This window comes from Lepisosteus oculatus, chromosome 16 (genome assembly GCF_040954835.1).
Source record: "Lepisosteus oculatus isolate fLepOcu1 chromosome 16, fLepOcu1.hap2, whole genome shotgun sequence".
Taxonomy (NCBI): Eukaryota; Metazoa; Chordata; class Actinopteri; order Semionotiformes; family Lepisosteidae; genus Lepisosteus; species Lepisosteus oculatus.
In genome coordinates, this window is record NC_090711.1 from 9,809,262 (window position 1) to 9,822,709 (window position 13,448).

Below are 13,448 nucleotides of genomic sequence, written 5' to 3' on the forward strand. Positions count from 1 at the left end.
CAGAGCTAAACTGTAACAATACCAGGCAGCCTCACAGAGACAATTAACAAGATCACACCTGCCTGAGCATGTTGCTGAGAAAGCCTGAAATAGGATATACAGTAGTCCAGCTCTTTGTAACACTGTAGGTATCATCTCCCACCTCAAGTGAGTTAGTATGGAGCCTCAAAACTGCCTTATAGAAGCACAAGTTGATTGACTATACGAGACTCCCAAGTCTGGGCACTGGGATTTTAGAATATTTTCAGATACTAAACCTTTGTTGGCTAACACAGCTGCTCATTCTAAGATGCTAAACACCTTAGTGACTCATCTGTGAATACAATCGTGATGTGGAAGGGGGACAGAGAGATTTTACCAGTGGAAAAATACTTCCCCTACAGGCCTGCCCGAAGCCAGCTCAAACCACACAGCTTGAGCTGGAGAGCTGGGGATTATTCAATGGCTATTTTTTATCCCAAATCATTTTTATAGTCACACAAATAGCAAAAACCCAACATGTTGATGGATCCTAAAGGATGGGTGTCAAAGCGTGGGGCACAGCTACCTGTATGTTTCCCTCCCACACAACCAAAACCACCTGTGACCATCGTGTGACTTCATTTTACCAAGGACTTCTAGAATCAAACATCCTTTCAATGTTAAGTGCATTACAGATGACCTTTATTTGGTTTTCACAATAACCTCCAGGGCACTCTCACACAGTAACGAAAATGTGCCACTGTCAAAAAGCTTTTAAGAATCTCAGCACCAGTTGCAGCCCAGGCTGCAGTTTCCATAAAAATTTGGGAACAAAATGCTGCAAGATGAAAGCATTTGCAGGGCTCACGACAGGTGCATATAAAACAGCAAAGTAGTCCAAAGTGTTAGGTTCAACATAGGGGTTAACCAAGAAACTCGGTATACAGCATCAAGTTTCTCTTCAGGCTCATATGTACTGTAGTTGTCAAATGTTTTTATGTACATCCAGGAGAGTTTACTTCTGGGGTTCTGGGTTCTCAATCAAAATTAGAGATGCTTGTTGATTGTGCACAAACCAAAAACATCCCAATGCATAAGGTATACAATTACTAAGAAAGAAAGGTTGTGATTCATTCAAGGAGTTTAAGCAAATAGAAACTCTTTACATAGAACTATGGAATTGACAGTGGTATTGCATTTTCTCTCCAGTTGTGTGACTCATTTTTTTGTCTACAGTCCCTGTAATGCACAGGAAGAACAAGGACCTCAATACACCTCCAATATATCCACCTGATCCATCTTATCACAAGCACCCCCAGAGTCTCCAGGAGACAATAGCAGCGACTGAGGAAGAGGCATATCTCTCCCTAACCTCATTACAAACTTCCAGGTACCTCCCCCTCCTAGGCATCACGTTAGCCAGGAAGAGACCCTATTCTCATTGACTGACTCCTCCACACATTGTATGGAAAATCCCTCCCTTTCCTGCTTAGAAACCAACAGCTACAAGCTAAAATACTGATGACTGCCATTTAACACTAGCACTGTTAATTCAAAGTGCCTAGCTGACTTATCTTCATGCTAACCTGCTCAATATCAGTCACTCAGCTTTTAAAACACAGCTGTAACTGGATAAGAAGGGCCCACAAGGACCCTTCAGTGAGGAGAGAGGAAATCAGCTCATACTCAGGGCACACAGCTTTTAAATGAGCCCTCAGAATACTGTTACAATTGGCTTGTCAAATATAAGCACTGTTAAGCTAAACCGCTTACTGTAGTTTAAACAGTAAGACTTTTAAGCTGGCATACAGGGTAGCTTGATTTCTCTCCCCCAAGATTTTAATAAAATCAACAACACTGCTCTTTGAAAATGTTAGCAAAGGAAAGCACCCAATATCCACAGCATTCACAGAAAAGACGTACTGGATGACTGCAAGACCCAAGACTGGAAAGGCACTTCCATCTCCCCACCAGGGTGAGTCTCACACTTACGCCGGGGCAGGAGGGTGGTGTGTTAAAACTGCTTAATTTACTTCCATTTCAGGTGGTCCCATGTCCACAAGACCTTGTAGTCAACTATAAAAGCCTAGAAAATGGCCATTTGATAAAAATGAAATATTGTCCCTTTGCTTTTAAATCGCCATTGTCCTCCCAAAACAAATCCAACACTGAACAAAACAGAGTATTAAAAGTAGATGAGGTGGGAGAACCAGATGTCCCACATTGTAATAGCTCATTGTGGGGGGAAAAAAAGTGCTGAAAAGCTCAAAATACAGAGTTTTCACATTGACCATAAACCTATTTGCTTATTAGATTTGTTAGAGCTGCATGAAACAATTATTAAATTTGGTTGACCAGAAAGTTCTATATATCAATTCAAAAGACTCCGTAGGTTGATTTCAGATGTGTATTGGTAGCATGTTCCATTAACGCAATCGAAAAGGAAAACTTTGAACTGACCATCGTTTCGGATTTAATGAGGAAAAAATCTGGAAAAGACTGCAGAACTCCCTCCCCTTGTGAAGTGAGTCTGTTACTTTCATTTCTTCCCTTCAGGTTCTGATTCACAAGACACACGCTGAAGCAGCCGTTTAATGTTATTCTCCTCAGTCAGGGTTTCCGAACACCAAATTATCTAACAATTGCTTTGTGCAGCTCTGCTTGTAATGTTCATCGTATCTGTGCCAACTGGCCAAGTGATAGGTCCCACCACACTTACAAATTGTATGCCAGTTACATGGTGGCTGGAGGACACCTCCAGGCTTTGAGTTCATAGTCTCTGAAGGGTACAAAGCAGCCCCTGCAGACATCCCCGCTGCCTCAGAGGCTGGACTTGGGCCCACTGTTGACTGGGATGGCTCGCAGCTCAGTCCGCATACACAGGTACTCCCCAATCACTGCCATCAAAGCCATACATGCTATGTTCACCAGCCACCAGGAGAGGGCAGCAGGGAGGTGGGAGTTGTAGATCCAGCAGCCAATCAGGTGGAAGAAGTGGACCGTGACGGTGAAGTCCAGACACTGCTTCCCGCGGCGGATGAAGAACCACAGGCCCAGCGCACTGCCAGATCACACAGAACAGAACACATGTCAAGGCCTGAGCAAAACTGACATAACATTTCTAAAATATTCAGCACCTCATAAAATCCTGCAGCCAGAAAATCGGAAATGGACCGTTATTCAAATCAGAGTACACCTCTATCCCGTGAGACCACAGAAAAAGCGACAATGAACTGCAGATTCCCTTACCATGTGAGCGAGTTCAGGATAAATGCCATCATCGAGAGTCGTCCTTGAGGTGTAGAAAACCCAAGCACCTGTGAAAACAGCAGAACTGCACCATCATGACAGCCCTGCACAGGCAGTACATCACTCACGATTTTCAGTGGCTTCTACTACAGATTTCAGTCACCTTGTATTGGTAGGTTAGTTCTTTAAAGGGGCATTCATTGTATTATTATCCTTTTACTGTTAGAATATTATACAAGATCATCTCTTTCCTACATAACCCCTGTTATTCAACTGGAGATTATATTACTGACTAGAAGGATGACTCTCAGTGATTTTTCAGTCTAGTGCAAAACGTGCTGCACTTTTTAAAAGTCTAAAATGAGCACAAATTACTCTTACATGTAATCTAAACTAAAGAAAAATCAGAAAAAGGAGCAAGTTTTTCCAAGGCAGTAAATAAACGAGTGAAGGTAGTCTTCCAGGTGCTAGTTGCCTTACCCACTCCAATAGAGATCTACCACCAAGTACTGGGTTTAGAAGCTGAAATGAATGGGAAGTCTGACATTTTTACTTAATCCAGAAACTGGGGAAGGTTACGAGATGGTTGCCACGTTATTAGTTATGCAGTCAAGGGGCCACTGTCTTAATTAAAAATCTCTTTCTTTTGATCAGATCCCCACAGAGGAAAACCTCCCCGTGTGCAAGAACAACTCTCTTTCCCTACCACACAAATCAGATTCGACATTTCTTTTTACTGGATTCTAATCCATTCAAAAGCTCTGCAGTTGTTTCCCCGATTTTGAACATGCAGCCCCGAGTGCAGGCCTGTCAGCACACCTCGTAGCTGAAGATCTGATCCAGGGATCGGCGGTTCTGCACCAGGCCGTCCACGCCGGCCAGCCACAAGCCCAGGAAGCTGTAGTAGACGCACTGCATCAGTACGATCTGAGACACGATGAGGACGGGGTCCCAGATGTAGCTGCGGAAGTGACTTGCCATGGCCGCGCTGAAGACAGGGCGCCCCCCCGTGACGAAGATAGGGGACCCCCTTCCCTCCGACTGTCCAACACCCCAGCACTTGGGTAAGGCCCCTGCGGTTCACACACAAGCAGGCTGTCAGCAAGGGCTAATCAGCGTTCCTTCTGTGAAAAGCTGAATTTCTGGGGAATACAGATGAATAGAGAAACACTGTACACAGGTGAGAGGTACAATAACCAGATCAAAACTCTCTTTATAGTTCAGAGAATGAAGAGCTTGCTCACTGCCATGCTGGACAATTCATCATTGAGGAGTAAGTTCAGGACTTGTCAGGACAGTTAAATGCATCTGGGCGCTCCACTCGGGTAATGGGGATTCCCCTCCACCTCCACCAATGTCTAAAAGACTCCGTTAATTATGAAATAACACCAGCCGCTTTTTTCCCCCACATCACAGCTATTTCACGGTTTGCCTCAGCAAACTCTCCAACACAGTTTGCTGATGACACTGATGACTAATCCGGAGCCCGATTAGCCTAACGTGTCCTGCAATTTGCTGATACAGACGCATATGACTGCGCATTTATTAGAGCCAGTTATGACATTACATATCCCAACAAGATTATCTGCAAAAGGACAGAGATGCAGGGTACATAAATCCCAACTATAGTATTACAGGGTATTATAGAGTATAGGATAATTATAGTAAATAATGACAAAATACCACATACACAAAGTATAAAACTGAAACGTTTTGCTGGAGTCGGGGGTCTAGTGAGGACACTACCTGCTAAAGGTTTGCAGATGGTTTAAAAATGAAAACCGAAAACTCGTAACTATAATACTGAATTAACACAACACAAATCACTCGAGTGGGTACGTGGAATAATCACTCTGACTTGTTGGACACTACCCACCGTTGATTCCCCCGGATTCTATAAACGTGACTCCCCGAAACAATACATTTGTAACAGACTTCTAATCATTCCCCTAATGTCCCTGAAAGTTGCAACTAAAACGTCTGTAACAGACCAGCCAGTTCAAGCCGTTCGGAAAGAGAAAACGGTACAATCCCTAGGCCTTGCTTGCTTACCTACAGGAAACGTCAGTATAAATGCAGCGTTTTGTAATCTTCTGAATAAATCCAGAATTACCAGTCCCGGAACCGAATTCCCGTTTCAAACATATTATTCCTTATGAACTTATCAACACAGACAAATTTTAAGTAACGTTGATCCAAAACAGTCGAAACCTAAATAACTGCAAATCGGGATGAGGTGACGTCACACTACGTCATTCGCCAGGGATGTGATTGGACCCAGACAGAGAATGTGTGCGATGTGATTGGCTAACCCATGAATTCATTCCAGTAAGAAACCGGAAATTACGTGTCATTGTTTACATGTCGGGGACTTGTAGCAGGAAAAAAAACTCTCCTGCACAACCTGAAACAGCTGGATAACATGTAGAGCCTAGTATGAACTGAAACTGTTAACATTTCATTAACTCTGATGATTACAGTTAAAACTGATAAACTTCGCAGCGAATGGAAATAATGTCTGACATCAGAGATCGTTGAATGTGATGAAAATTGCGAAGGAGAAATTATTTTAAATGACTTAATAATATAATTTGATGAAAGTTACACATCGGATGTAGGACACAGACACGTCATTATTAAAGGCGCTTACATAAACATAACAATAAAAAGTCTGTATTATCCTTGCAAAATAGTGCAGGCGGGTATCTGATTCTGGGATTGGGAGTACAATCCTGAAAATCGTTTATTTTCCATAAGAAATTGTTCAGTTTGTTATTGTGTATGTACGTGGAAGGCAGGGCAATCACTACTTAGAAACCACAGCAATTAACAAGAGCATGTTCCACTGTGAGAAATACAGTGTTACTCCTTTTGCCTTACGCAGCTTGGGAGTTTTATGCAGTTGTACAGTATAAAAGGCAGGAAGGCTGTGTATTTGTGATTCCCAAAAAAACAATAGAAATAATAATGTATTTTTTATTTCACATTTAAGCTCGAGGACATTAAACGTTTTTGAATCATAAGTCACAGGGAAAGCTGTTCCTGCTTTTATGTAGTTTGAATGAAATAGCCACAGTGTTGGCACCACAGTTTAACTGCATTATAAAGCTTTCAGGGGTGAACTAAAAAAAATAGATGAATTTACGTAAAGATCTTGGATTACAAAACATGAATCCCCCATGTGTTTTATTACACTCCAGAAAGGTTGTATTAAGAAAAAACACAATTTATAAGTCAAACTGACCTTTATGTGAAGGATTATCTCATACATCTAAAAAGATCATACTTCATAAATAATATGTTTAAGTGATATTTGTATGGAGTACAATTCATACTGGTGAATAAATTCAAAAAAATTATTTAGCTTAGTGTGGGACTAAAAAGTGCTGATGATGGTACAGTGTAGATGGACATAGTGGGGACTGGTTAATTGTAAATTTAGGGTTTTACATGAGGAAAATTTTCCAGCACTTTAAAAAGTGAATATAATGGCAAACATTGCACTGTGGTGAAGTGCAGCTGCTTTAATTATAAATCTTTGTAAATTGTCAGAAAGCCTGAACAGTGTTCTTTTTCATATTCCTCTTGGATCAGGCTCAGACAGAGTCAGTGTCACTGTCTGTATTACCGCTCTGGTGCAGAGATGGGTTTATAGACCCAGAATTGTTTCATGGCAAACTCATGGAAAACTCTGACATCACAGTCCTCCGCTACAGAGTGTGGGCTGAACTCTCTGAGCCCACACACACTTACTAAGTGTTCAAAATCTGAGAAAGCCTGAGTCACACAGCATCACTGGCAACTCTGTTCAGTCTGAAGTTCTGTGAAAGGAAGAGGTCACTTTCGTTATTCAGGGAAGGTGATCACGAAGGCATTTCTCCGTTCAGTTGGGTTCCTGGCCTGAGTGGCATCATACATTTATAGCTTAGTCACCATAGGATTTATGCTGAACATGCCATTCTGTAGCTCTCCTCAATAAAATGACTGTTCCCAAAGGAACAGCCTTATTTAGCATGGAATAACGACAATGACCATCAGGGATATTAAGAGACAACTGCATTTATAAAAAAAAACCACATCAGTCTTTCATGGGTATTCTTGTGTCAGTGTGTTGTAGTGGAAGCGGCAAGATGCAAAATGTGGAGCTTGGATTTGTCCCCATATACAACAAGTCTTGAAAGTATACTTCTAGAGCCCTAGCTCCTAGCCCTGGTCCTCGGAGATTGACTGCTCAGCCTGTTGGTTTTCAGTCCAGCTTGAGCATCTCCGTGAATTTGCCTCCCCCCTACACAGAGCACAAATGATGAAACTCACCCTATTCGTTAGTGCTCCGATTGTGCCGGGTTGAGCCGTTCACAACAGCTTCCGAGCGTCTGAGATATACCGGATATTTTCAAGTAATCAAGTGACTGTAGTAACCGTCTGAGAAGTCCAGGCACTGAAGTACTGAAAGCGAGGATAACATAACAATGCTTGCAATTTATTTCTCCATTTGTCTCGTTGTTTCGGTGGTTTGGAGAATTTGCATTTAATAACCGCATTTCCTGCACTGTACTGTAACAACTGTAACACTGTACAACAAAAAGCGCCATATCTCGGGAAGGAAAGCAGCTAAAAACGCTACTTTTCAACGGCACAAACCAGGACAAGCGGAGGGGAGTTTCATCGTCTGTGCTGCTTGTAGCTGTGCTCCTAAGTCTGTGGCACTAACCCATGACTTCAACCGAGCTATTTATGTTCCTGCACTGGGTTTTCTTCAAGAATAAGTTTTTCAACGAATCCAACTCTCCACACTTGTAGTGATTAAGGGCAGACTGACTACATGGCAAAATACCGATCGATTCCTGCTGCCCCCATCCTGATAGGATACTGTCCAGGACGACAACGCACCTTAGGGTGCCTATGTCACAACGTAGCTAACCGTTAACTGCGAAAGCTTAAATGAACTAAATAAAAGGTTACTTTTGTGTCATTTCCGTTCTATATAATTTCGGCGCTACTGCTACAAAAACCTTCCTGAATTGAAGAGTTACTGTATAGTTGTACGTTACGTTTCTTTTAACGCCGAGTACTGACTAGCAGATATACGGTATATCCTCTTCACATAGAGGAATCACATCATTAGTCAATCAATCATTTCAATCATTAATGTCATATCATGTGTAGTGAAATAATTAAAACAAATTAACCCGAACGTACTGTACAACAGAAAGTATGAAAGAAGGGACAGACTGTGCTGAACAGACAGCGCACAGTAAAAATTGCTAGAACTTGCCAGAAAAGCAGTCGTGACATCCGCCATCAGCTTTAGAGCGTGCACCTCCGGCTGTGGGAGGACCGCCTGCCAACGCGCGCGCCCCCGACAAGCACTACGGAACGAATGGGCAGAGAAGACTCCCGAGCTCCAGAAAGCGCAGGAAGGTTCTAGCAGTTGCCAGAGAAACCACGAAGCGTCGTCATTGGTTAGCGAAGCCGGTGAGGATTCTAGAATGGGTCGCTGTAACTATTTAAGACAGACCGTGAGCCCGGCGCAGGCATTCATTCAGGGCGCTTCGCAGAGGAAGCCGGTGAGAGGACAGCCAAGACGCTCGACAAGGCGACGTTTCTTTCTTCAGCAGCTGGAAGACTTTCACTGATCTGGTAAGTTTTGAAATGAATTACAGTAAATGAACATCGGGCTTGGTTCTTGTACTACCGTCCGGGGTCGCACTGGAAAGTATTTTACTAATTCAATTCAGAATACTTCATTCATCCCAGGGGGGCAATTTAAGATATTAAACAGACTGGCAAGTACATTTGCTGTTAGATCCGAAAACTACATGAACGTGTACAGTTGCCAGTTGTATGCGTATCAATTTGGAGGCTTTTTAAATTGTTATTGCAGTATCGGTGTGTGGTGTTTAACTTGACTTTCTAGGTTTTACAATGCATGTCGGTGTGACGGTAGATAAGTATGGGCTGTCAGGTTTTAGTCTTTAGTCACAGATGTATAGTAATCTCTAATGTGAAATATACCACTTTTAGATTTTTTTATCGTCGTTAATATTCTATGGCTTGTGGCGATTATTAGGAAATTCAATAAGTGCTGTCTCACAAAAATGAGCTCAGTGAAGTGAACCAAGCTTCCCCGGGTACTACTGTTAAAAATGCAGTTGGCGGTCGTTGATTTCAATTTATCGAGATGTAGTTATTGCCTTCGCTGTATGGATTTAATCTTTTAGATGTGATGATTGTACTCCATTAAAATGGGGGTATTTCGATTATCATTAATCGTACAGCTGTCTCGAAAACATTTGAGAAACAGTCGGCTAATGTTAAGTATGAAGGCACAGTAATGTGTACTTGTTTAACACCATATGCTTGGCATTATAAACGTTCGCTAAAATTAATACAGTACACCAGTCCACCCGTATAGCAGTAGAACATTTCATTCAGTCCTATTGCTTTCAATACCCATTTCTGAAAGACAAAAAGCGTTTCTTAGTGTCCACAAGGGTCAATATACAACAAAGTACAGATGGAGCCCAACTGGCGTTTAGCTTGTCTTATCTGTATTCATCTGTGACATTACCGTCATGTATTAAAAACTTTAATTTTCTAAAAAGCAGTCTGCCCAACTTTGAGATGTTTTAAAACATCCAAAAAGGGAAACGTGGAGTAATCTATATATTATATATTGCCCTTCTAAAACCAAAGTTAACCTAGTCTATAATTTAAATATTTACCGAAGGCACAGCTTTTTACTCTACAACTCTGCTATCCGCTATCACTTTTTACATGTAAAATTAAATTAAATTAAATTTGTATAAGAATTTCTGTTTTTACACAATTTTATTGACATAACTGGATGAAAGATCCATTTAATGGCATTGATGGAGGCTTTTTGGAGGACTACTGAATATTTCAACTTTTTTGTTAATACAAATGTTTGTTTTATGATTTCTTTTTTTAGACAAATGGAATGCTTCGTTAGTTTTACCATACTGGGACTTGAAGAACTGCATTCAATTTCTGATATGTCATAAAATTATATTACATCTGATTCAATTGCTTGATGAATGCCTGTCATGAAAAGCTTAAGGTTAACAGTACATACCACTGTTTGTGTTTTGTAGAAAATCCAAAAAAAACAAGATGTCTGCACCCAAGGGAGTGTCTATTGGGATCGACCTTGGCACCACCTACTCCTGTGTGGGGGTGTTCCAGCATGGCAAGGTGGAGATCATCGCCAACGACCAGGGCAACAGGACCACCCCGAGCTATGTGGCCTTCACTGACACGGAGAGGCTCATTGGAGATGCAGCCAAGAACCAGGTGGCCATGAACCCCAATAACACCATCTTTGATGCGAAGCGGCTGATTGGCAGGAAGTACGAAGACCCTGTTGTGCAGTCGGATATGAAGCACTGGCCCTTCAAGGTGATCAGTGATGGAGGCAAGCCCAAGGTGCAGGTGGAGTACAAAGGAGAGAATAAGACCTTCTACCCAGAAGAGATCTCCTCTATGGTCCTGACTAAGATGAAGGAGATTGCAGAGGCGTACCTGGGACAGAAAGTCTCCAATGCCGTCATCACCGTTCCTGCCTACTTCAATGACTCCCAGCGCCAGGCGACCAAAGACGCCGGCGTTATTGCTGGACTGAATGTGCTGAGAATCATCAATGAGCCCACAGCTGCTGCCATCGCTTACGGGCTGGATAAGGGCAAGAGAGGAGAGCGCAACGTCTTGATCTTTGACCTGGGTGGCGGCACCTTTGACGTGTCCATCCTTACCATCGAGGACGGGATCTTTGAGGTCAAGGCCACGGCAGGGGACACGCACCTGGGTGGGGAGGACTTTGACAACCGCATGGTCAACCACTTTGTGGAAGAGTTCAAGAGGAAATACAAGAAGGACATTAGCCAGAACAAAAGAGCACTGAGGAGACTGCGCACTGCATGTGAGAGAGCCAAGAGAACCCTGTCCTCCAGCTCTCAGGCCAGCATCGAAATCGACTCTCTGTATGAAGGCATCGACTTCTACACCTCTATTACCAGGGCTCGTTTTGAGGAGATGAACTCTGACCTCTTCAGAGGGACCCTGGAGCCGGTTGAGAAGGCACTCAGAGATGCCAAGATGGACAAGTCTCAAATCCATGACATCGTCCTTGTTGGAGGCTCCACTCGCATCCCCAGGATCCAGAAACTGCTGCAGGACTTCTTCAATGGCAGGGAGCTGAACAAGAGCATCAACCCCGATGAGGCTGTGGCCTATGGTGCAGCTGTGCAGGCAGCCATCCTCATGGGGGACACCTCTGAGAACGTGCAAGACTTACTGCTGCTGGACGTGGCTCCACTGTCGTTGGGCATCGAGACTGCAGGAGGAGTCATGACAGCCCTCATCAAGCGCAACACTACCATTCCCACCAAGCAAACCCAGACCTTCACTACTTACTCAGACAACCAGCCTGGTGTCCTGATCCAGGTGTACGAAGGGGAAAGAGCCATGACCAAGGACAACAACCTTCTGGGCAAGTTTGAGCTGACGGGTATCCCCCCTGCCCCACGAGGGGTGCCACAGATCGAGGTGACCTTTGACATTGACGCCAATGGCATTCTGAATGTGTCTGCAGTGGACAAAAGCACTGGCAAAGAGAACAAGATCACCATCACCAATGACAAGGGCCGGCTGAGCAAAGAGGAAATTGAGAGGATGGTGCAGGATGCCGAGAGGTACAAAGTAGACGATGATGCCCAGAGGGAGAAGATCGCTGCCAAGAATGCCCTGGAGTCCTACGCCTTCAACATGAAGAGCAGTGTGGAGGATGAAAACATGAAAGGCAAGATCAGCGAGGGGGACAAGAAGAAAGTTGTCGAGAAATGCAACCAAACCATTGCCTGGCTGGAGAAGAACCAGCTGGCAGAGAAGGAGGAGTACGAGCACCAGCTGAAAGAGCTGGAGAAATTGTGCAACCCCATCATCACCAAGCTGTACCAGGGAGGGATGCCAGGAGGCATGCCAGCAGGAAGCTGTGGTAGCCAAGCACGGGCAGGCTCAGGGAATGCCTCCCAGGGGCCCACCATTGAAGAGGTGGATTAAGAGGACTGGTGTAATACAGATGTATTTATTCTTTGTCTGTTTTACAGTACTAAAGTTGTTCACTTCTTTCATTTAAGTGGAAACCTTGTGAATCTTCTCAGTAATATTTTATAGTCCTTGGATTTTTATTATCTGTGAAACACGGTGCAAATTCTTTTGCTTATGATGGATGAGGTTTCTTATTCAGTTGTGTATGCTAATTGCTGTCTATACCCTATTAAATGTGCCAGTAATGGCTTGAGGATATGACCTATCACAGCATGTGTGACACAAATGTGTAAATAGAGAAATTGAAAATATTTTTGTCACTTTATATTTGTTTGTTTTCTGATTTTGTATGTTCTCAAATAATAAATTCAGTGTTTTCTTAATTTGCATGGCCTTTTTCCCCTATTTTGGAAGTAATTGTAACCTGTAAAGTGTTTGACATTTTGACTTTAATTTCCTGATGATTCATAGTGAATAACAAAAGTCCCAGTATCATGTGCAGTTTAGCTTTCAGGAAAACAGTGGTGGAGCCTTCGTGGGTGTATATGGGTAGTTTGACTGCAGACTTTCTATTTTCTAAATGACTCTGCAGTTGTAACATAGTGAATATTTCATAGTGTAACATAGGGTATATTTAAGTATGGTATTGCTGGCCTTGGTGTATGTCTTTTAGCAGCCTTGATTTACAGATTCTGTAGTGTTACCTTGAAAAAGACTCTGCAGCTCCAAATTTGAGTGAACTGATGATTTTGGATTACTTACTGTTTTTTATGCAACACCCACATATTTAAAGATGCACTGACCAAACACACAGCCATTCCCCAGGACTCTATCTCTGTGGACTGTTTCCTCTGACAGGAGAGGACTGAGCCAAACAGTCTCACACCTTGGAAGAAAACCAGAGGCCAACAATGTTTTTAACAATTTGTACAGATCTTAGGATCTTTAAAAGAGAGGCCCCTTAGTGCTTTGATTTGCATGTAGTCTATTTTCATTACTTAAAGCTTTGAATTCCTGAAAATTGATTCCTATGTTGAATTTAATTTGGCCTGGAGTACTAGACAGAACAGGTACTGGTAGTACAGGACAGGTTATTCTGCTCTTAAAAGGTAAAATATGAATACAAACAGAATCAATTATAAAGTACACAATGTGTCATTTGGACTTTTAAT

At 42.7% G+C, this 13,448-nt stretch overlaps 2 protein-coding genes across 6 annotated transcripts; one reads left to right on the forward strand and one right to left on the reverse strand.

Moving 5' to 3' along the window:
* Positions 1-646: 646 nt before the first annotated feature.
* sys1 (SYS1 golgi trafficking protein) lies at positions 647-8,590 on the reverse strand. 5 transcript variants are annotated; one of them, XM_069179325.1, is made up of 5 exons: positions 8,486-8,582; positions 7,525-7,656; positions 4,030-4,283; positions 3,211-3,278; positions 647-3,022 (listed from the first exon to the last, which is right to left on the reverse strand). In XM_069179325.1, exons 3-5 carry the CDS (start codon positions 4,189-4,191, stop codon positions 2,782-2,784), a joined length of 471 nt encoding a protein of 156 aa, XP_069035426.1. In that variant the 5' UTR covers positions 4,192-4,283; positions 7,525-7,656; positions 8,486-8,582; the 3' UTR covers positions 647-2,781. The 5 variants fall into 5 exon arrangements, with proteins under 5 accessions (XP_069035426.1, XP_015220309.1, XP_015220307.1 ...); XM_015364823.2 differs by lacking the exon at positions 7,525-7,656 and having other exon boundaries at positions 8,486-8,590; XM_015364821.2 differs by lacking the exons at positions 7,525-7,656; positions 8,486-8,582 and adding an exon at positions 5,267-5,735.
* Positions 8,591-8,735: 145 nt separating this feature from the next.
* Positions 8,736-12,659, forward strand: LOC102695690 (heat shock 70 kDa protein). Its single transcript, XM_069179324.1, has 2 exons — positions 8,736-8,850; positions 10,326-12,659. The coding sequence occupies exon 2, from the start codon at positions 10,345-10,347 to the stop codon at positions 12,286-12,288; it is 1,944 nt and encodes a 647-aa protein (XP_069035425.1). The 5' UTR covers positions 8,736-8,850; positions 10,326-10,344; the 3' UTR covers positions 12,289-12,659.
* The last annotated feature ends 789 nt before the right edge of the window (positions 12,660-13,448 follow it).